Source organism: Bidens hawaiensis, unplaced genomic scaffold (assembly GCF_021521415.1).
Source record: "Bidens hawaiensis isolate Kalapana, Puna unplaced genomic scaffold, B.hawaiensis_p1.1 tig00032950_1, whole genome shotgun sequence".
Lineage (NCBI taxonomy): Eukaryota > Viridiplantae > Streptophyta > Magnoliopsida > Asterales > Asteraceae > Bidens > Bidens hawaiensis.
The window spans coordinates 9789-35338 of NW_027495644.1; the positions used below are offsets into that span (position 1 = coordinate 9789).

Consider the following 25550-nt stretch of genomic DNA (forward strand, 5'->3'; position numbering starts at 1 on the left):
TTGAGTATCTAGCAATTTTAGGATACTCATCTTTTAGATGACTATGCTTAGTTAGACTAAAACAACTTTGTTAAGCTACCACATCACCATTGGGCAGAAGTGAACTCATGAAGTGTTGTTTAAGTTAAGCAAAACTAAAGTCATGCGAATGTCTGATAATGTTAGGACATACACTTTTAAGTGACATACTTAATTAGACTTAAATAACAATATTAGGTTACACATCACCGTTGGGCAGAAGTGAACTATAAGTGTTATTTAAGTTAAGTAATTTAACGGAGCAGGGCCCCTTAATCAGTTAGGTTATATATAAGGGTTTCTGATCATTTCGCAACATGTAAGATATAAGTAAAGTTGCGATTTCTTCGAAGTGATGTTGCGAATTTGGTTAGGGGATTTTAGATGTTGCGAACAGTGCAGTCATAAGTAATGTTGCGATTGATGTTTTATAAGAGATGTTGCGAATGATGTTGTTATGAGAGATGTTGCGAATGGAGTTGTTGTGATGTAATCAACATTGTTGCGATTTAAAGCACTCGCAACATAATTGTTGCGATTAAGAGTACTCGCAACATCCTGTGATTTTATGGGCTGATCGCAACATCAATAGGTAATACTCGCAACATCTTGCAAAATTAGCTCGTCGCAACATCTTAAGTAATACTCGCAACATCTTAAGGTTCGCAACATTAGTGACTTTTCGCAACATATGTCCCTTCGCAACATTCTGTGATGCTAGGTTCTGATCGCAACATAATTAGTGGACATTCGCAACATGTTACTCGCAAGATAATATGTAATTCTCGCAACATCATGCGATTTCGCAACATTTCATTTGTTGCGATTAGAGTCCAGTTGTTGTGAATAGATGCCTTGATTCGCAACATTAGCAGAATTCGAAAAGAATAATCAACCTGATAACCTTTTCCTAATTTTAAGGGATTTGGGAGATTCTGTTATAAAGTTTTAGATTATCTCAAAATTTAATAAGATTTCAAAATTATATCTTTTATCTTATTTAAAAGATTTTGAAATTAAACTTAGAGATAATATTATCTCTTTAAAGTTTTAGATTATCTCTAATTTTAATAAGATTTCAAAATTATATCTTTTATTTTATATTAAAGATTTTGAAATTAAACTTAGAGATAATATTATTTCTTTAAAGTTTTAGATTATCTCTAATTTTAATAAGATTTCAAAATTATATCTTTTATTTTATTTAAAGATTTTGAAATTAAACTTAGAGATAATATTATCTCTTTAACAGATTTCATTTTCCCAAGTTAATCCTAAATAAGGTTAGTTTTCGAAAATTATGATGTTCTTCAAGAACATCTTCGAAAAAAACAAGAACAGTTTCAAGAATTTTACGAAACTGTTTTCGATTATATTAACAGATTTAATACTGGAATCGAAATCTGAAAGTTTTGTAAAACAGATTTCGAAAATAATCAGGTTTTTATAATGAACAGGTTTTAATCAGACCTAACAATTCGTTAGAAATAATACGAACATCAGATCCAATCAGTTTTATGATGATGATCAAAACCGTAAACATAAGGGTTTTAATCAAAAACTCGTTTCCTATTTTAATTCCAGTTTTTATGGACATCGAAGAAACTGATTAATCAACATCATGCTCTGATACCACATGTTGATCAGTTTCTATAATCGATGATATAATGTAAACAAGGAAATATGTAATACCTGTTAATCCAGTGATGTTTGAGATTGACATCTTCTTAATCTGATAGAGTTCCCCTTTAGGGTGTATGGTTAGGATGGAGATTAGGTGTTCTTGATGAACACGATTTGAGGGAGAGAGGTAGGGGATGATTCTTATGGTGTTATTATTCATCATTAGTTATTAACCTCTCTAATAAGCTCTCTATATATACACCCAAGGGGAAACCCTATTAATGTTAGTAAGGGTAATTCCGTCCATCAAGGATTTACCAGTTATAAACATAAGGTTATTTAGGTCAATGATCAATAATAAGATAAATAATTATAAGGGCCATATATAAATATATATAAAATATATTTATTCTAACACTAAAGTCTTAAAAAATAGAACGTGATAGCCTGACCCACTCGTCCAACAAAAAAGAACCCACAACTATAAAATCGAACCCCCTAGCTCAACCTAGAGCAAATTGTTCAAGATGAGACTCCAACTCATTACCACCAATTTGAAACAATTAAAAGCATGTTTGATATGTGTAATAGAATGGACGAGGTAATGGTAAATTCGTAGCTTTGTTTTATTATTATTATTATTATTAATTAATCATGCTCATAACTTGTTTAACTAAACTTCTTGTTTGGGGGGAGGAGACATCTCATAATCGGTCGTGTATGATTCGTTGGCGGAATATATTAGCTTATTAGATAGTTTCTAGTATCTTTTTAGAATGCCCTATTATTGTGAACCATTTTTTTTAAAATAATAGGACAGGGTGGAGAATTAACATGTGTGTTATGGATGAGAAAATTGGTACTTGTACCGAACCACAAGGGTTTCTATATCAAATTTCAAATGTCGTAATTTTAGTGTGTGTGTTTAAATAATTTTATGGTGATTTATCATTTTACATGCTTGCATATTTCATTTAATTTCATTGTTTCATTCCTATATCAACAAGCCCTTTGCGCTCATCGCCTCATCCACGCATGTCATTTAGCTGTCGCTATTGTGAGCTCCATTCAATAAAACATATTTATCACATTATTGATCTTAAAATTTAGAACCAAACTTGTGTTTCTAGATGAAATTTCTAATGCCGCTATTTTGACGTGTGTGGGTTTTAAATTTTGGATGATTTTATCATTTTTCATGCTTGCATATATGATTTAACTTCATTTCATTTAATTTGATTTCATTCCTAAATCAACAAGCCCTTTACACTCCTCACTCGTCCATGTCATGTAGATCTCACTGTTGTGAGCCTCATTCAATAAACCATATATATCACATTATTGATCTTAAAAGGGTGGCACTGCAATTTTGGCCCAACTTGAGGTTTGATATCTGGTTTGAATGAGGAGGCGAAGATAGGATCGACTAGGTGGTCTGGAAGTTTTGTATAGTGCTGATGTCTAATTATGTCTAACAGTAGCGTTAACTAGTGTACATAAGAATATGCATTCGAAATTTGTAATACGGATTATTTTTTAATGATAATTAGGTAATGCTAATTAGTATCCATAAGAAAAATTCAATGTCAATGTAGTTAAAGACCAACCTAAAGGTTGAAAACTTAAAATCTTAACGGATAATAATAATAATAATAATAATAATAATAATAATAATAATAATAATAATAATAATAAATTCAAATATGTAATTTCTATACATTTATGCCAAATTTGGATTAACAGGGAACAGATAAAACAAGAAAGGAATATATAAATATATAATTTAAATTCTAGATAATTAAACATACATGACAGTCCGTTTGAAAGGTGGTGGCAAAATGCCTCCACTCTCTTGCTTTTGGCTCATTCGGTTTCTAAGGTTTTTAGTTTTACACCTGTAGTTTATAAAATATGATTTTTCTTACATATATAATTTTCCGTTCGTTAACTTATAAAGTAAACTAATTTGTTACATGCTTACGTTTTCTTGCTTAGTTTTATGTACGCTTTCAAGGAATCAAGCCAGGTCAAATATAACCACATTTTGATTTTACGGAATAAATTTTAGTTGGTTTACATTTTTACGTAAATTTTGTTTTAAAAACGTGTGGTTTTATGTGTATGTTCAACCTCCATTCGAGTACCGGTTAATATTTATGTATATACATACATTACATTTACTTTCTATATCTCTCAATTCGAGTAGTGGTTAATATATATACATTACATTTGATATAGATTATTACATTACATTTACTTTCTATATCTCTCATAGCATCACCGCAACCAAAAAATCATAGCACCGCCTTCGTTTCCCATTGTTTCTGATCCAAAGGTGACTTCGTGTTTAGATGACGAAACAAGCGTTTTAGAGCTTGAAAATGTGTTTGTGACGACGAATAGTACATTCATAAATTGTGATAACCGGTCGTTTACCGTGAGTGAGATATTAGGTCGTGTAAATGCAAGACATCGTAACAAGCCGACCAGCTTACGATACGGTGTCGATCCACATGGGGAGTACCATCATGATTAAGGATTATTAGCGTTTGTGAGGAGCTCAATGGTGTAGTTACCACTTTAGCATCGTCCATGTGATGGAGAGTTAGAAGGTCAAGAACGTGCATAGACGATAAGAACAAACCAGTAGGGGTTGGAATGATCTCAACACCAAGGAAATGACTAGGGTAACCAAATTTTTAATTGAAAAACGTTTTTGTTGACAAATTGGTTGATAAAATGGGAGTTATTTTCCTGTGTACACCATGAAGTAACAAGTGATACCGTCACGATTATAAATGAAAATTAAGTGAAACACCGGCAAGCGATTTGTGAAAGCCCGACTCAAGTAGGAAACGTATGTGTGCCATGTACCAAGCTCGTGGAGCTTGTTTAAGGCTGTAGTGCGATTTTTTTAGTTTACAAAACGGTTTGGATATTGCCCATTTGATTAATTGGTTATATCATCGATCCTTAATTCTTAACATCCTAAATCCCATTTACAGGTTCCTTTTCACACACACCAAGTTGTTAATGATGATGTTAATTTAGCTTTATAATGTTGTTGAGGACTTATTTTATTTTAGTGCGTTTGTATCAATCATACCCAGTGAAATCCCATCAATAGCATAGCTATACGTAGGGTCTGGGGAGGGTGAGATGCACACCGTACCTCTATCCACATGGATAAAGATGTGGCTTTTAGCGAGATCCTCAGCTCTAAAATAGATATGTATGAAGCAATACAAAGGAAATCAGAATTCAACATCAGTAGTAATAATAATAATAATAATAATAATAATAATATTAATACTAATTATGTAGAGAAAATATTATTACGGTGTGTGACTAAAATAAGGTAAATATTATTATGGTTTCATAATAATAACAATAATAATATTAATACTATTTTAGTGCGTTTGGTGAAACTAAATTTATTCTTATAGTTTACTAGACTTCGTATGTTATCGTTGGTTTTGGTTCCTATCTTACGCTTGTTGGGTATAAAATATAGGTTCACATTAACTTTAGTTTAAAACCTAAGCCTAACCGAGCCAAACCACACCAACATGATTACAAATCAACTTGAGTCTAAGCTCAACATTCCAACTCGACTTCGTAAGTCAAACAAGTCAAGCCAATTCAATTTATAAACACGCCAAACTCAGGCTCAGACTCGACTCGACTCGGTTGGTGAACAAAAGTAATTTGTGTGAACGTGTATTTAGTCAAAACTGTTGGTTTACTTTCAATACTTGTATTCCAGAAACACACACGTATGCACACTGTACCTGTGGACCTGTAATTATGAACCCAGAATAAGTGTTTCCAATCTCCCCAAAATCTAATTCTCCAAGCTTCAAAACGTCAATGGCTTCTTCTTCTTTTGCAATCTCTCACCTAACTTCTGTTTCCACTCCATCTTTATGCTTCAATTCATACACAAAATTCCGTCATTCAACTGTTGTACATCGATAAATCAATTGATAAATCATCTCTATCATCAAAGGTTAGTTAGCATTTGATCTGTTTGTTTCCGGTAGATGTAGCTTGAATATTTGTACATGTGTCCACTAATTTTGCTTATTCTGTCTGGATGTGAAACTTAATTGACAATCTAGTGGAGTTCCGTTTTATTTACTCTGAATTAGGGCTGTAAACGAACCGAAACGTTTAATAAATGAACGGAATGAGCAATGAATTTCGTTATAACTAAATGAACGAACACGAACTGAGGCCATGCTCGTTCAATTGTGTTTGTGAACTTTTAATAATGTGTTCGTTTTTGTTATGTTTGTTTGTTTATGAATGTTGAATAAAGGTTTTTAATACGTTTTAATGACGTTTGTAATCTTATTATATGTATTTAAGCAAATTTATTAATTATATTAAGAAAATATTTATGGCTGCTATGTGATTAGTTTATATGTAAAATTAGCGTATAAATATGAGCAAGTATTTGTAGCCGCACGTTAAATGTATTACATTTTTGAAAGCTACCCCACGTTGCAGCGGGGACGCGACAGGAACCTAGTCAGTATCGGTTCTATTTGATACGGTAACAATTATGTGGTCAAAGTTGAATTGTGATCAAGTTTAAAGGCTAAAAGTTTTATGGAAAAAGTTTGGTGGCCAAAGTTGTAAGGCTAAAAGTATTGTGGCAAAATGTAACACCCCAACTCGGAACGGGCTGGCGTGTTACTATTATAGATATCAAATCAATGTCACAATCCAAAATACATCAAAAATCAATGCAACCTATGTCATGAATTAACTTTTAAAAAACTTGAACTTCATTATTCTCTCTCATCACTGATCTCCCCGATTTCCCGAACTACCTGTTAGCAAATAAGACAGACACAAACAAGAAAATACGGCTGAGCCAAAAATTGCCCAGTAACGGAGAGAACAATAGTACAGGTAAAGGCATACATAAGACAAAACACATACTGAAATAAAACTGAAACTATTGCGGATATAAAACCACGTTTTAGACCGAACTAGAATTAGATGCGAAACATAATCCGATACACGATCGGGACGTAATCTGAATATACTCAAATTTAACCAAATGCGTATACACATATCAAAACGGACCAGAATATAGCGAAACAAAATATAATTACTAAAATACACGACGATGACGTTAAAATAAATAGGTCGTGTAATACGGAAGCACCCAGAGCCTAAACAGAGGGGTACACAGCTAGCTAGTCCATGCACCAAGGAGACGGTGTGGGTGGCGTGCACACATTGTTCCATCTCAACAGAAGTCAGGAGTCAGGAGTCGGAGCTAAGATCGATCTATACGCCTCTAAATGGCCAAGGTACTACATGAGTACTGTCAGAGACGCCGTGAACTTTGATTACGCACTGTCACGATAAGTGCATGCCGTTGACGCCCATACGACATTTCAGACATGCTCGGGTGACAGAGTACAAAAGCTAATTTCATATAATAATTATTCAACAAAAATGCTACTAAATAGACATGCAATAGTAAGTACAAAAGTATATAATCTATTGCATGTTACATAAATAGATATAAAACATAACAAATAAACCGAACTCAAACTGTAATAAAAGCTAACGAAAAGTCCGTACTACAAAGTGACGGACACCGAATATAAAATGGAATATAATTAATATTACGAGTAAACGAAAACAGAAACCGTACTACGAAGTAACGGAATACAAATAATACTATAAGTGAAAGAAAACAGAAACCGTACTATGAAGTAACAAGAAACAGAATCCGTACTACGAAGTAACAAGAAACAGAATCCGTACTACGAAGTAACAAGAAACAGAATCCGTACTCTGAAGTAACGAAATATAATTAATACTAAGAGGAAACAAAAATAGAAACCGTACAACAAAGTAACGGAGTATAAATAATACTAAAAGGAAACAAAAACAGAATCCGTACCTTATAAGCGAATGGCAAAAACTGTAAGAAGACTTAAACTTTGATTAAATGTCGCGAGAACCCTCGACGGTTGCTATAACGATGTGGATTCGTGGCTGCGGACTTCAGCGACGATGTCGGGTTTTGATTTCCAGCAAGTGGCGACAACAGCGGCTAGCTTCGACTCCGGCTAACAGAGCGGATTTCCTTCTAGGCTGTGGATTTTCGGTGGCGGTACTTAGCGGGTTCCGGTGGCAGCGGCTTAATGCAGAAACACAGAGAGCGGAGGCGAATGGTGGTGTGTGACTACCAGAGGCGTCGGCACGCGGTAGCTACGGTTTCTCTGGCGAGTTGCAAGGCGGCTGCGGTGGTGTTAGTGGTAGAGAAAGAATACGATTTAGGGTATTATTATCCAGGAAAATAAAAATCTTGAAGTGTTATCGTATATATATATATTAAAACGAATTATAAACACGATCAAATTCCTAATGAAATTGGTTGTTTGTTGCTCACGGTTTTGATGGAAAGTCATGCAGATGTTTCACCAATTAGTTACAATTTGACTTCATTATTATTATTATTATATACATATTTATGCATGCACTGATTTTCTTTATTATTACTCACATGTTGATTAGATAATATTTATTTTATATATCACGTTCGGTTAGTCGACATTATTATTCGATCAGTTTTACTAGCTATCAACTCGTTTTAAACTCGACACATTAATTGGTATTTATATATTTATGGGTTTTGATTTTCGTATATTACAATTCTACCTCCCTTAAAAGAAATTTCGTCCTCGAAATTTACGTTATACTTCATTACATGTTCGGATATTTCAACACTCTACCCCCTAAAAAAAATTTCGGCCTCGAAATTTAAGACTTCTAAAACATGGAACTATATTATACAATAGATAGACAATACGTTTGACAGAGAGGTAGCAACAACTAAAAGAACAAAGAGTTGAAGAGGCACACATTTTAAGAAATTTGGCAGAAATTACGAGAATGCAAAGTGGGTTACCCCGACATCAGCTAGCACGTATAAGGCACATCAGTTAAGGAAAACAAATCATACTAAAAAGAGTACCACCTAATGTATCGATAACTCTGAGACACGAACAACTAAACGAAACTAGAATCAATGAGCACATGCAGATCACGATTCTTAGGAATAAATAAGAGTCGATCCCTTTAGTGTTAGAACGTTTTAATATCAGAACGAATAGTTCATGAAACGAATCGGATGAAGAAGAAAAAAAAGAGATGAAATCCTAGCCCAACCTCTACCCAATCCTCACATGTCCTATTTATTTAGGTTTTAAAACAAAATAATTTTTTTTTAAAGTTTCGACAGGAAAAAGCCTAAGCTCTGATACCATAAATGTAACACCCCAACTCGGAACGGGCTGGCGTGTTACTATTATAGATATCAAATCAATGTCACAATCCAAAATACATCAAAAATCAATGCAACCTATGTCATGAATTAACTTTTAAAAAGCTTGAACTTCATTATTCTCTCTCATCACTGATCTCCCCGATTTCCCGAACTACCTGTTAGCAAATAAGACAGACACAAACAAGAAAATACGGCTGAGCCAAAAATTGCCCAGTAACGGAGAGAACAATAGTACAGGTAAAGGCATACATAAGACAAAACACATACTGAAATAAAACTGAAACTATTGCGGATATAAAACCACGTTTTAGACCGAACTAGAATTAGATGCGAAACATAATCCGATACACGATCGGGACGTAATCTGAATATACTCAAATTTAACCAAATGCGTATACACATATCAAAACGGACCAGAATATAGCGAAACAAAATATAATTACTAAAATACACGACGATGACGTTAAAATAAATAGGTCGTGTAATACGGAAGCACCCAGAGCCTAAACAGAGGGGTACACAGCTAGCTAGTCCATGCACCAAGGAGACGGTGTGGGTGGCGTGCACACATTGTTCCATCTCAACAGAAGTCAGGAGTCAGGAGTCGGAGCTAAGATCGATCTATACGCCTCTAAATGGCCAAGGTACTACATGAGTACTGTCAGAGACGCCGTGAACTTTGATTACGCACTGTCACGATAAGTGCATGCCGTTGACGCCCATACGACATTTCAGACATGCTCGGGTGACAGAGTACAAAAGCTAATTTCATATAATAATTATTCAACAAAAATGCTACTAAATAGACATGCAATAATAAGTACAAAAGTATATAATCTATTGCATGTTACATAAATAGATATAAAACATAACAAATAAACCGAACTCAAACTGTAATAAAAGCTAACGAAAAGTCCGTACTACAAAGTGACGGACACCGAATATAAAATGGAATATAATTAATATTACGAGTAAACGAAAACAGAAACCGTACTACGAAGTAACGGAATACAAATAATACTATAAGTGAAAGAAAACAGAAACCGTACTATGAAGTAACAAGAAACAGAATCCGTACTACGAAGTAACAAGAAACAGAATCCGTACTACGAAGTAACAAGAAACAGAATCCGTACTCTGAAGTAACGAAATATAATTAATACTAAGAGGAAACAAAAACAGAAACCGTACAACAAAGTAACGGAGTATAAATAATACTAAAAGGAAACAAAAACAGAATCCGTACCTTATAAGCGAATGGCAAAAACTGTAAGAAGACTTAAACTTTGATTAAATGTCGCGAGAACCCTCGACGGTTGCTATAACGATGTGGATTCGTGGCTGCGGACTTCAGCGACGATGTCGGGTTTTGATTTCCAGCAAGTGGCGACAACAGCGGCTAGCTTCGACTCCGGCTAACAGAGCGGATTTTCTTCTAGGCGGTGGATTTTCGGTGGCGGTACTTAGCGGGTTCCGGTGGCAGCGGCTTAATGCAGAAACACAGAGAGCGGAGGCGAATGGTGGTGTGTGACTACCAGAGGCGTCGGCACGCGGTAGCTACGGTTTCTCTGGCGAGTTGCAAGGCGGCTGCGGTGGTGTTAGTGGTAGAGAAAGAATACGATTTAGGGTATTATTATCCAGGAAAATAAAAATCTTGAAGTGTTATTGTATATATATATATATTAAAACGAATTATAAACACGATCAAATTCCTAATGAAATTGGTTGTTTGTTGCTCACGGTTTTGATGGAAAGTCATGCAGATGTTTCACCAATTAGTTACAATTTGACTTCATTATTATTATTATATACATATTTATGCATGCACTGATTTTCTTTATTATTACTCACATGTTGATTAGATAATATTTATTTTATATATCACGTTCGGTTAGTCGACATTATTATTCGATCAGTTTTACTAGCTATCAACTCGTTTTAAACTCGACACATTAATTGATATTTATATATTTATGGGTTTTGATTTTCGTATATTACACAAAACATGAAAGAACAAAAGTTTCATTACCAAAGTTGAGGGGCCAAAAGGTAAATATTTGAAACTTAGTTGGCAAAAAAGAATTGAACTATAACTCTTGGGGCCAAAAGGTAAATATATTAAACTTTAGTGGCAAAACTATGAAGAACCAAACTTCTAAAGTTGGAGTTTAATTATATCATAGTTATCAAATGCGCTAGGTGCACTAACGGCGCATAGGCCTCGTTTGGGGCCTAGGCGCAAGTAAAGGTGGGGGCTTGAGAAAAATAACGAACTTAAATAAAAAGTAAAAATATGTTATGTATATGAAAACCAATACTATTCTTCAAATAAAATAAACAAAAGCTATTACATAACATTTAATATCATCTAATTAGTAACAAAAGTTTTAAAATAGTCAAGTGTAATTTCAATACTTGAAGAACAAAATGTTCAATGTAATTCGTTTGACCCTCCTAGATCTAAGTTTCAATAGCACTCCTTGCGTTTCTTTTGCTCGGCTATTATCTTCTCATGTTGATGTCGTAGACAATGTTGAAGTCCTCGCCTAGGAACTAGAAGCGCATTTATTGAGCCTCGATAGAAAATGCGCCTGGGCGCAAGAGCCGAGGGATTTTAATACCTATAAATTATATATATTAAATTAACAAATTATTATTGTTTTTATTAATATTATTATTATTATTAATTTTTATTAATATTATTATTATTATTTCCTTTCCTTTATATTGCCTCATACATTTGTATTTCAGAGCTGAGGGTCTCTCTGGAAGCCACCTCTTTATCCCGTTGGATAGAGGTACGGTGTGCCTACATTCCACCCTCCCCAGACCCTTACTTATAGCTTTGCTGTTGGTGGGACTTCACTGGGTATGATTAATTGATTGATTGATTGAAATTAACAAATAGCACCAACACAAAACTGGAAGCCGGACCGAACCGTTGACACCGGCATTCTCAGTTAACCAAATCAAATAAAACAATTTTTGTATTAATTCGTGTCCGTTTGTTTGTGTTCGTGAACCGTTCTCAGACAAGTTCATTTCCTTAATGAGTGAACACGAAATTTTGTCCGGTTAGCTGATCGTGAACTGTCCTATAAAAGCTTAATGGATGAACATGAACAAGGCCTTGTTCGGTTCGCTTCGTTTACAGCCCTTATCCAAGTTGCAGCATAATTTTGAAATTGAACTTTGTAGGTTAACTTGATCTTATATGAACAAATTTGGGTTGATTATTGATTAGTTAGTGCTATGGTTTTACAGACTAGCAACTGGCAATGGAAATTCAAGGATAATTCTGTCAAAATCTACTATGAGGAGCATGGAGATGAAAGTAATGGACCAAAAAAGAACATTCTCATGATGCCAACTATTTCTGATGTTAGCACTGTAGAAGAATGGAGACTGGTGGCTAAAGACATCATTAAACAATCTGGAGATGTTAATTGGCGAGCCACCATCGTTGACTGGCCCGGTCTTGGTGACTCTGACCGCCCAAAGCTTGATTACAACGCAGATGTCATGGAATCGTTCCTTGTTGACTTCATCCTTGACCCAAATAGTCCTGTAAATCTCACAGGTAGGTGTTATACTTATGCTATTATTACTGATTATTGGGCTTTGATTTGTGGTAAAGTTATTGACATATATTGTGGTGGTTATATATAGCAGAAGATTTGGTTATTGTTGGAGGCGGTCATGCTGCCACCATAGCCATCCGTGCTGCTAATAAGGGTTTGGTCAAACCAACCGCTATTGCTGCTGTTGCTCCTACATGGTCTGGCCCGCTTCCCATTGTATTTGGTCGTGATTCCAAGACAGAATCAAGGTAACAGGTCAAAACGGGTTAGGTAAACAGTCATTTTATATGAAATATTTTATTTGTTGAATAATTAGTTTGCCAAAGATGGTTATAGTAATGACTAGGAGATTTCATGCATTTAGGCCTCTAAGTGAGCCAAACGTTTAGTGAATTGTTCATGAACAGTTCGGCGGGAAGCTTGGTTATTTAATAAACAAGCGGCCATGAACGTTCGTAGGGCTGTAAACGAACTGAACGCTCAACGAACAGTTCGTGAACCGTTCGATGGGAAGTTCGTTAACGTTCGTTCGTTTAGTAAATGAACGAACATGAACAGAGATTGCGTTTGTACATTTGTGTTCGTGAACATTTGTTAATGTGTTCATATATGTTCGTTTACGCTCATTTGTTTATGTTTGTTAGTTAAAGGTTTGTTTTATATTTTTATAATATATTATTTGTAATAAACAACCTAACATTTGAATTTTATAATTTTATTGTTTATGTTCAGTTCATTTCGTTAATGATTTGTTTTAAACAACTCTTTTAAGTAACAAAAAATCCAACTTGTGCTTCGTTGACATTATTAGAATAATCATTTATGTTTATGATTATTACTATCTCAAGTACTTAACTTTATATATAATTAAGGTGATTATATCTAATGTTTTGAATTAAGAACCGTTCATGAATAAATTCAATTCCTTAATGAACGAACAGAAACAAGAATTTCCGTTCAGTTAGCTTTCATGAACTGTTTGTGAGCAGGTTTAATGCTAAATGAATGAACATGAACAAGGCTTTGTTCGGTTCGGTTCGTTAACAGCCCTAAACGTTCGTTTATATAAAATCCTTTATGTTTGTTCGTTTGCGTACATTCATGCTCATTACTCTGTGTTTGCTAAAGTTCGCTTGTTTAGTCGCGTTAATAGATTCATTTAAAATTGCTAGACCCATTACAAGTTAGTCTGTTTTCAATAATTTTTTAGCCCAACATATTTGTTCACATTTATTTTTAACTTGTTTAAGAGCTATGTTCATTCATCTATATTCAATTAAGTTCGTTCGTTTACGTTTGAGAACCGTTTGTTTATACCATAAACGAACGAACAGAAACGATCACGAACCAGAATGCCCCATTTGCTTAGTTGTTCGTGTCCGATCGTTTGTTGGGTTAAAGTTAAACAAATGAACAGAAACATTCTTTGTTCAGTTCATTTAAAAGTCTACATGCATTAACCTTTAGTCAAACTTACTAACTCCAGACCTATTTAACCTGTTAAAGATCGAACATACCCCGTATTGACCGTTGACCAAATTAGTCAAACTTACTAACTCTTACACACCATACTTAGTTTTGTACTTTTGCTTAAACTTTTAATATTATTTTTAACAATTTACAGATACGAGCTACTCAGAGGAACATTACGTGCCCCAGGTGTCGGTTGGATGATGTGCAACATGTTAGTCAGCAACAAAAAGTCCATTAAGTCCCAATACGAATCCCACGTGTATGCTGACTCAGCAAACGTGACACCAGCCATCATCGAAAACAGATACGAGCTAACAAAACAGAAAGGGGCTCGTTATGTCCCTGCTGCTTTCTTAACGGGCCTACTTGACCCCGTGAAAACCCGTGAAGAATTTCTTCAACTCTTTGAAGGGTTAAATGGTAAATTACCAGTTTTGGTCGTGTCAACATCAGGTGCACCGAAGAGGTCAAAAGCCGAAATGGAAGCTCTTAGAGAAGCTAAAGGTGTGAGCAAATTTGTTGCGGCTCCTGGAGCCTTGCTTCCACATGAAGAATACCCAGGTTTAGTTGCAAAAGAGCTTTACAGTTTCTTGCAAGATGTTATATAAAATTGACTATTGTTTCTATACTTATAATTACATAGAACAATATATTCTTAATACCTTTTGAAACCATGAATGGGTCGGGTTGGGTCGATTTTTAACGTTTTTTTCTTAGAATTTTTTAACCTTTATTATAAGAGTTTAAACTTTAATGTGATTCAGAAGTTATCTTGTTTCATTTGTGTTCTAAAAGGTTTATATTGTATATCAGTAGTCATTCGATGGTAGCATATGGTAAACTCGCAACGGATATGAAGAATAATTTTGAATATGAAAACCAGGAGCTTTTTCCCAAAATAGTGTTGAGGGGAAAAATATATACCAAAATGATGTTCCATCAAAAGTATTTACCAAATTAGTGTTTTTGAAATTAATGATTTTCTCACTCCTAATATACTTGACCTTTAACTTTAATCTTTAATAAAACTAACTAATTTAATAATTTTTTTTTATAAAAATATTAAGTAATCTGTATTTTTTTTCTTATACTAAATAAACACATTTTTTTTTTCTTTTTTAAATTTGCAGGTCTTGCAATTTCAAAGATTTTTGTATTATTATTAAGGTATAATACATAAAAAGACTATCAAAATTAGAATTTCACATACTAAGGTAAAAAAACAATAAATATATTTGTAGATAATTAGGGATCAGATCCGTAGAATACATGTACCAAAAATACAAATATAAAATTTGAACAAAAGTAGGTACCCAGTAGGCGAGTACCATAACGAGTTTATTGGTTCAGCATTTTATTTTCATATTATCTCTTTAACTTTTGATGATTATGATAATTTGACTTTTTATATAAGCTCTATTACAATAATTGTAAATATTAAGTTTACTATTGTACCTTGTTCTATTTTATGCACTTTTAGATAATGGCAATATTTTTATGTTAGATAATTTGATTTTTTATATAAGCTCCATTATGATATAAATATTAAGTTTTAGTTTGTTTTTTTATAAGAACTATATATAAAACATACTAGAAGAGTGCCCGTGCGATGCAGCGGGAAACTGGAAACACATACTTTGATAATCATGTAACAAATTTTTGGGTGTTTATTATTTTGTTTGAAACTGTGAGATTGTTCACCAGTTTGGTTTCACGGTTGAAACCGAAGCTGGCCGTACATATTGAAATGCTAATTGTTTACTTATTTAGTATGAGATATAATATATATTAGACATAGTTAAAATATAGTTAACCAAAGTTTTATTTAATACGAGCAAACTCGTCTATTACAACTTTAATTTAACAAAATTTCCAGTATGATTGTTTATAATCTTTGTTCTTGTTATGATTTCGCATTCTATTTATTCTAATAAGGTTTATTATTTATGTGACCAAAGTTATCTTTGTTCATAGTATGCTTCTCTTAATAACATATTAGTTGATGTTTAGTTTGAAGTGAATGTATATGAGATTAATAATTCAATTTTTTTATCAAAGTACAAACTATATCGAAACATAATCGTTGGTAATGGTTCGGTTTAGTTGGGTTTTAATTAGAAACAATTTAGTTTTGGTTTTCGACGACAAAAAAAATTGTGTAAAGTTGGCTCATGGTTTAATTTAAAAAATCATCAAAAGCTAACCGCAAACACTTTTGCATAACTTTTTTACTTCGAAAACTTTAGCAGTATAATACTCAAATTAAAGATAATAAAATGCTCGAGTTTTATGATGCCATTTATTTTAAAAAATATTAACATACGAAAAAGTTATAACCGTTTAAAAATCGTGGTGATAATTGGGTTAAAAGTGTAAATAAAATAATATATAAGTAAAAGACTAAGGACAAATGTTGTAATTTTAGGGGATTAAACTTGTAACTATTTTGAAAAATTGCAAATGCACATGAGATTTAAATTTACAATGACATTTTTGTCCTTAGTTCATGTTGTACCTCATGCATTACATGTTGTAAATTACTTAAAAAGATCGTTTTAATTTGCCCATCAATGGTATATTATATATAGTATAGATATAAAAAACAAAAAAAAGATAACTCGACTTCATTTGACATTTTTATTTGGTATTAAGATTGTGGCAACTCGACGTTATTTGACATCTTTATTTTGTTTATATTTAATATCGAGATTGATAGCGGGTCAAGTTTTGATGTACGATTAGTCTTATATGTTTTCTAATTTTTTTTAATTTATATTAGATGATTCTTATAGTTGACATGGATTATTTAGGGATGTCAATGAAACCCGAACCTAATGGGAAAACCCGAAACCCGACATAAATGAAACGGGTAATACCCAACCCATTAGGGCTGGGACGGGGTTGAGATTAGTTTTGAAATTTTTTGCGGGTTTGGGAAGGGTTTGGGATTTCTAATAAACCCGATTACCCGATAACATAAACCCATTTACCCAATTATATACCCGATGTACCCGATATAGCTTATTATATTATATATATACTATATTCCAAATATATTATTTGTCGAAACTTGTTTATGTCAATTATTTGTGACATTTCATCTTTATGGTAACCATCTTTGTAATCGATTAGTTATATTATGTCAAAACACAATAGAAACCTAGGGCTTTTAAGCCGGGTATACCCAACGTGTATACCCGATAAGAAACCTGAAACCCGATGGGAAAACCCAAAACCCGACGGGTAACTACCCGATTAAAACCCGACGGGTTTGGAACGAGTTTGGGACGAACTTTCATAACCGGGTATGGGTTTGGGAATACCTAAACCCGACCCAAACCCGACCTGTTGTCATCTCTAGGATTATTTAACCAAAAAAACGTTACAATCTGTAGAAAACAAAAAGGTTAAAAATTATAATTGATACACAATGGGAACGACTTCAAAACGAAAAACGAAAAAGGATACAACGCGAATAAAGTTGATTAATGTGTATATACAAAAAAAAGAAAAACAAATACAAAATTAAATTGTATATATATTAAAAAAGAAAAACAAATACAAAATTAAATAAAAACACTATATTGGTAAATAGTTTTTAGGGGACACCATTTTGGTAAATTATATTTCCACCAACACTAGTTTGAGAAAAAAACTCTGAAAACCAGTAAATAGGAATCGACGGAAACTTGGAATCAGGAAAAACTGAAGACAGAGAAAACCATATGCAATTACATCTTTAATGTAAAAAATCATAAGAAATTGACTTTTTTTTATTTAGGCTTTTAAACATTTTACTGGTGCCGGGGTTGAGGTTGGATGAGGGTGGTGATAATTGCAGGATCTAATATTCCTTTTGGGTTCATCTCCGGGTTGATGAACTCGCCAAACAACCCGCTTGATGAAATTGTTTAAGTTGCAGTGTTGTACCCAGCCCAACGCGCACAAAATCAAGTATAACGCTGCTTCTAGCCTTTTAAGCACGTAATTTCAAATTTGAGTCGTATTGTTTTGTCTTCTCAAGTGAACCTTCCTCTCTCTTTCTTTACACACGCGCGCGTGGGGGAGATAATAAGAAAACTACTAATAACGAGAAAACCAAGAAAAGTACTCCAAAAAAGTTTTCCCAATGACATTATATCTAGGCATTGTTTTCTAAATAATCCATTTCGTCGATGTTTACCGGTGAAAAATCAAATTTAGTATTCATTTATCTATGTTAATTTCAAACAAAGCAAAGCATTTGGTGTTTGGGTTGAGGAATTGGGAGTCCAAAACTTGGCTGCCATTCTTAATTACTAATCGGGTGCATTCGCGTTTACATATTTCGGGTTAGCGGTAGGCTCTAAAATGAACCTTTTAAAGCATTGGAAGTTATGGGTTGATAAATGAAAGCTATATTATCATCATGGTAGTCTGATATGTTATCCTATGGTGGTAGGTTAACCTTGTGCAAGGCGATCCTAGAAAGCTTACCAACATATTTTGTCTTGTCTCTATGTAGGGTTCCATTGGCTGTAATCGAGCAAATGGAACGGGTGAGGTGGTTATTGTGGAAGGGTACTTGGGCCAACTCGAAGATAACACGGGTTGCATAGGATAAGGTTATTGCCCCTAAAGACTTGGGTGGTTTGTTGAACGGGTGTATTAAAGCGGCTAACCTAGCGCTTCTAACAAGATGGTGGTAATGATATCGTACGAAGGATAGGTTGTGGGCTAGGTCCGCTTTTGCGATTCATAATGGCATAAGGCTTTGGAAACCAATCTCGATAAAGGCCTTTATAACCGGGGTTTGGAAAATAACACAAAGGTAGTCGATGATTTGGCGGAGTGAGTGGTTGATGTGGAGAGCTACTTCAGGAGTTGTAGCTAGTTACTGGAAAGGCGACTCTCACTACTTTTTGCTATACCATTGGGGTGTTCGAGCACAACCTTAAGAATCTATATCCGACGAGGCACAGTAATGGTACCATTGAGGAAATGATCAACTTAGCTCAAGGGGTATGTGTCTCGTGTTTATGATTGAAAGATGTAAAAAGCACTAAAAAGTTAAATGCAGGAAGTTTTATAGAGGAGTTAATTATTATGTTTCTTCGTGAACCGTTTGGCAGGAAGTTAATTTATGTTGTTTTTATTTAATTGAATGAAGGAACATGAACACATGTTTCATCTTTTCATCTATGTTCGTGAATGTTCGTTTATGATCGTTCATTTAAGTTTGTTTATGTACGTTGTTTGTTTGTGTTCATTTATGTTTTTTTTTGTGTTCGTTTATGTATGTACATACATGTTCCCTTATGTTTTTTTTTTATCTTTGTTCAGCTATGTTTCTGAACTATTCATTTAGATTTAAATGAACGAACATAAGCGAACACGAACATGTTCATTTTTTAAACGAACGAACGTGAACACAAATATTTGTTCGATTAAGTGTTCGTGTTTGTTGAAAGTCAAATGAACGAACATGGGCATGCCTTTGCTTATATTATCGTTCGGTTCATTTATAGGCATACATGTAATTATTATAAGATAATTACTTATGAAAGAAACTGGAAATTGAGTGGAAAGAAAAAAAATTACAGACCACAAGTTACAAACACAAAAATCAACTTAAAATTATAAAGTAACATAGTTAACCTAACTAACCCGACCCAGTTAACACTAACCCGATTGGGGGTTGAGGGTTAGATTTTTTATCTAGATTTTTTAAAAATAGCCCGATTAACCTAAACCTCGATCGAGTTAACCCGATTAATACCCCCCGCTACAATTGTGCTGGAAGCGTATGTCGCAGCTGACCCTCCCATCAACCAAGGATGTCGGGTGAATTTGGGTAGGGGACGAAACGGACCAGTTTTACGCTAGTGGTTTAAGAAAGGTGTACTGAAATCGAAATGTTTGAGCAAAAATTGTATGTACATCAGTGGAAGTAGGCTCCAATCAAAGTTAATGCTTTTGTTTGGCAAACGATAGTAAATAAGTTCCCCACGATGGAGGCACTACATAGAAGGGGTGTACTATCGCCTGACGTAACATGCAAAATATGTGGGGCACTTGTGGACACGTGGGGCACTTGTCCTTGATTGCATTGTGACGAGAATAGCTTGTTTGGGAGTTTAAGAGTGGTCCGGGTACAAGGTAGCGAAATGTAACTCATTCAACCAACTTTTTGTTTGCAAGTGTAATGCATGCCAAAATGAACACCATAGTGTATGATGTTATCATGATTACTTATTGGTGGCTTTGGAAGCAGAGAAAGCCAAAATATTTCGGGGCGAGTTGTTTTAAGTGAAAATTATATTAGACAGCATAAAGGTTTGCACGTTCTCATAGGTCAAATATCGAGAAAAACCGTAAGCTTTGGAGTGTGTCAGTAGGTGTATGTTTGATTGCAGTCAAGCCCTGTAGTCACCACTTGCTCGAGTCTTATAAATAAAATAAAGTTTGTTTAAAAGAAATTATCTATGTTAATGAATTTTCATTATTTAGTTATGATTAGTTTTTATTTTAAACAAACAAATCTAAATTAATTTATAAATTAATACACAATTTTGGAACGACGAACTTTGAACCCAAACCCCTTAAAATACGTAATGTTTTCAAACATCTTGGCCATAACTATGATAATTTATATCATTATAATGACATTAAGAATTCGTTAAGTTTTTAGTAATCTCTAGAAAAGCATGACGTGCAATAATATATAATTCTATCGAGTTGTCAATCATTGTAATGGTCAACGTCAGCAGTATATTCATCATAAATAGGTAACAGGTGCATTTCAAAATAATAAAAACAAAAAGACTCTTTATTTTGACAAAGATAGGACATAACCAATACATATATGGTATTGCCTACACATACACATGTTAGTATGATACCATCTTTTATTCTTTAGAACATATACGTGTCCATAAAGCCCACACGTGTCTCTTGCCAAGTGTCAAAAAACAATTCGAAATAAAGCCCAATTTAATTCTCCAGCAATCGTGTCTCCAAGTCCATAACAATCAATCTTTTGTTTTGATTGAGATCAAATTCTTTGATGTTTTACACGTGTCCTCTTGACATGAGATAGATGTGTTGGATGGTATGTGACAAATAATAGAGTGAGAAACGCCAATGATTGTTCTAATGTCGGAACCTATAACTAATATTGGTTAATTGGAAACTAAAACCTTTGTTGGTTTGTTCATATAGGTTGAATTGTGTTGGTCGGGTTTTGACGTGAGGGTTGAGTCAGTAATCTGTTTAGTGATTGAATCCGTTTTTAGTAAATAAGTTTTTGAAGATTTATATGCTTTAGAAAATTATAATATTTAAACTTAAACTTGTGACATCTCATACACATATGAGAGTGGTTGAACAATTTTGCGTAATATTTTTAAGGAAATTATTTATTTATATATATACTTTTAAAATTATGAAGTTTTAACACGAAACGTCTCATATATTTAATAAACGTGCTTTTACAATAGGCTCTTGGACCTATGTATCTTCGTGGTGGCGCAGGTGGAATTACGTACAACCTAAAACTTGTGTAACAAAGCGACTTGAATTAGATTTGGTAATCGGTCAACAAACGAGTTTCAACTATTTGATTTAGGGGAATCCATATCGTCAATCGGATTAAGCTTTTTACAATTATTTTCGGACGTCTGCTTCAATTTAAATGATGCTTTCTTGGAAAATCTTGACTGATTTGTGATAATATGTGATTGATTATAGAGTTAAGATTTCTTGGAATTCTTGACTGATTATTATCGGTTTCATGGAGACAAAGCGATTGATAAATTACTCTACAACAAAATAAACTAGAGTAAAAATAATCACTTCACGAATAAAGTGTAGCGTACTTACTATTACTCTACTTTTTTTTACACTGCTTACAACTTGTTTTTAACACTAAAATATATTGTACCTTAATACTTGAACAAAAATGATGGGCTTGGGACTGGGGTTTCATACTTTCATGTATGGGCCTTCTCAGTTTGCTATGTTGGGCCAAGTTGACTGGGTCCTTCAGTTAGTGAAGTCCCAAGTCAAGAGTACGAGAAAAGGACAAATATGTCAAAAAAAACCTCAAAAATATGAAAGCGTGATCGTTAGTCTTGATAGCATCACCAGTTGTTATTTTTGTCCTTTTGTGCTACAACTTGGTTTTGTGTTATAAGTGTGATAATTGCTGAGAGGTCTTTGTATAAATGAATGGTCAAAATTCAAATTGAATTAAATGATATTTATGATACACTCTGAATTTGGGCATCTCAAGTCCTATCGGATTGTGATATACTGTGCTAAGTATGTACATGTAACATGTTACAGCGTAATTTTTTTCGATATCTAGCGACAGCCGTCTTCAAGCACCTCAAAAAGAGACTTTTGCGGACTAATAGGATCGGATGTATGTATGTATAGGGGTGAGTTTAATGAGAACCACATATGCGCTTTCAAGTCTGTAAGATATAATGAGATCAAGTAAATATGACTCGTGGTATTAACAACAGTAGTATATTGTATGTCACATTTGAATACATTGTGATAGAGAAATTTACACAGTGTCTATATTGTAAAGAAGAAAACTAATAATAACATAGTGTATACATTGGTGATTGTATCACATGTGTTATTGGCTATGGTTTTATTGCACATGGATTATCACACCACGTTCTTATTGAAGATACTTTAATATATACCTTGTTCAATACAGTAGCTAGTTAATTTTGTTATGTATTGGTGCATATATACAATGCTTATGCATTATTAGCATGATCTTGAGTATGCATTAATAAATACGTCACTTTTAACATTTTGTTAATTATGGTGTATGCATTAGTGCATCCAATTTTATGTATTCATATATAGTGTATTCACTTATATACGTACACTGTATGTTGATTGATACATATTATTATTATTATTATTATTATTATTATTATTATTATTATTATTGTAGTGTATTTAGTGGTGCTTACACTACTCCTAGATTCTTATATACTGTATTCACTTATTTATACACTATGCATATATTCTATATGTATATTGAATACGCTACTCACGATGAGCATAATTTAGTGTATGCAATGATGAATACATTATACATTAACTCTATATTAATCTAAAAACTTTAGTATATATATATTGAGACACACTATTTAATTATTGATTCTTCTTTTATGGTATGTGTGGGTGCATACACTATCGAATCAGCATGTTATAAGTTTTATTGTTCTAATCCGGTATATAGCCATCTCTCAATCCACTACTTGATATTTACTATTTTTAGTATTCTTGTAGTATAATATTTATGTTTGTGTAATTCAAGTGTCAATTTTAATGTAGGGAAGAGAGATTTAATAGAAAAGAAAAATATTTAATTCTTTGTCTAACGTATGTCTTTAGGTGTATTATTGTACTATTATAATTGAAAATAAATGATAATTTTCTTCGTATTTAATACGCATTAAATATATTTTTTAAATATTGATATTCTTTGGGATTCATAATTCAGATGGTGTCTTACTGTCTTATCAACAATCAAATCTCGTTGAAAATGAAAACTAAAGTATACATGCGGTAGAACTATAGAGCATATTTGAAGAAGAGTAGAAGGGTAACATTAACACCACTTGTAAGTTGTAACTAATCAAACTACAAGTGACTTGTGTGCAAGCATTATGCAAATCCACTTAAGCCAATGTCAAAGGGGAGATCAGGAATTCGGGATGCACGAGAAGTTGTCACAAACTAGAGAAAAAGTTGTGAAGAACCGTGGAAGAGACCGAGAGGTGGGAGATCAAGAAAGGAACCCATCCTCCCTATGTTGGGCGGGACCGTCCAAAAGGCTTCATCTCGAATGACTTTCCCACAGCCATGCGTATAAACAAGTAGAGTTTGATACACTCTTTCTTACAATCGCTATATCAGGTGTTTCAAGTGAAGTTGTGAGACAATCTCGTATAAAATGTGAGTGTCGTTGAGAGTACTATTCTCAAGGAGATCGTCTAAATTTAAAGAAACCTAGATTCATACAATTGGGTCCTAAAATGATACAACAAACATTTATGTATTCTATATTAAGAACAAGTTATTGGTCATTAAATATTAAAAGTGAGGGTGAGGCAATTACTTGCTTCCATTGAAAAAGTATGAGCCCAAAGCTTGATTTATATTTTTCACTTCTTCTTAGCATTTATATATATAAAAATGTGATTATGATTAATGATATCATATAATATATATGTTCTTGTATGTAGGTCACTACTAGAAAAAGAGATGTTTTTCTACAACTGAATTCGTAGGAAATTTGTTGGAAAATTCAGTTGCTAACAATTTTCCAACAAAAAGTTACGTTGAAAAAACACATGTTTGAAAATCGTTTTCAATCGTTTTCCAACAACTTTTCTTACAAAATTGCTACAAAAAACACGTGGTTGTAAACTTCCTACAACTTTCATACAAAAACTATTTTGACTTACATAATGTTTATTAGATAATATTGTAGCAAAGTTGGAGCTTATCTTTTTTTGTTCGAAATCTGTTGGAACTACTTGTTGTAGGAAATTTTTGTGGGAAAATGACTTGTTTTCTAGTAGTGAGTGTTGGTCTCAAACCATCTTACTGTTTCAGTTCCTCCAAATCAGTTACACGTTTGATATTGTCCCGGGCAACACTTTGGATCCTCCGACCTTGGAGGAGCCGGCGGTGTACTAGTGTTCAAGGAAAGCTCGTAAACTTGGCTGACTTGGTGAGGGATATCAAGGCTCTCGATTTCTTTGAGTTAAATACAAATCGAAAAACATAATAAGACTTGGTTTGGAGGAGTTTTAGTTTGTAGGCGTGTTTCGCTTTGTTTGGTGGTTTCTTTGTATTATATTAGTGGTTGTAGTGGCTAGCGTCTCGCTTGGCCGGTCTTTATATTGATATAACTTGTCGGTCGTTCAAAATAAAATCATTATTATTTAACTAAAGGGAGTGGCACGAATTCAAAATCTAGATTTCACCAGAATTCAACACGTGATATCAACCAATACTTAATAAGAGAGGTATACGAGAAAACGAACTTTTAGGTAAACCAAAAAACTGAAACGTGTCTCCCATTATTTTTATTTAATAAACCAAACCAAATGCAATATAGTTGGATGTAAGAATGAGCAAAATCGGTACATGTACCGGTCCCGAAATCGGTACCGATTTGGTACCGTTGGTACCGAATCAGTATCCAAGTTTTGATTTTCAGTACTGGTATGTACTGGACCGGTATTTCCCAAATTTTACCTTCAATACCGGTACCAGTACCGAACCGAATATTTCGGTACCGGTACCAAGAATTCGCGAATTTCGGGACCGAGACCGGTCGGTACCGGTACATTCCCGATCTCATCCCTAGTTGGATGTAGGGCTGTCCAAACTGCTCGCCGCTCGTTCGTCGTTCACTCGAAAAATTCTCGTTCGATTTCGGCTCGGTTTGGAAGTGAGCCGTTCGGCTCGGTTCGATTTAAAAGCAATCCAAGCACGAGCAAAGCCTCGCTCGGTTT

At 33.8% G+C, this 25550-nt stretch overlaps 1 protein-coding gene across 1 annotated transcript; it reads left to right on the top strand.

Annotated features, from left to right (window-relative positions):
• The first annotated feature begins 5626 nt into the window (after positions 1-5626).
• Positions 5627-14685, top strand: LOC143584337 (uncharacterized). Its single transcript, XM_077066419.1, has 4 exons — positions 5627-5650; positions 12224-12539; positions 12629-12788; positions 14165-14685. The coding sequence occupies exons 2-4, from the start codon at positions 12320-12322 to the stop codon at positions 14619-14621; spliced, it is 837 nt and encodes a 278-aa protein (XP_076922534.1). The 5' UTR covers positions 5627-5650; positions 12224-12319; the 3' UTR covers positions 14622-14685.
• The last annotated feature ends 10865 nt before the right edge of the window (positions 14686-25550 follow it).

Excerpts from the sequence above, each read along its gene's own strand:
- LOC143584337 (XM_077066419.1), top strand. The coding sequence starts at position 12,320 with ATGATGCCAACTATTTCTGATGTTAGCACTGTAGAAGAATGGAGACTG. Across the intron at positions 12,540-12,628 it reads TAGTCCTGTAAATCTCACAG|CAGAAGATTTGGTTATTGTT; the intron begins GTAGGTGTTATA and ends GGTTATATATAG. Across the intron at positions 12,789-14,164 it reads GATTCCAAGACAGAATCAAG|ATACGAGCTACTCAGAGGAA; the intron begins GTAACAGGTCAA and ends AACAATTTACAG.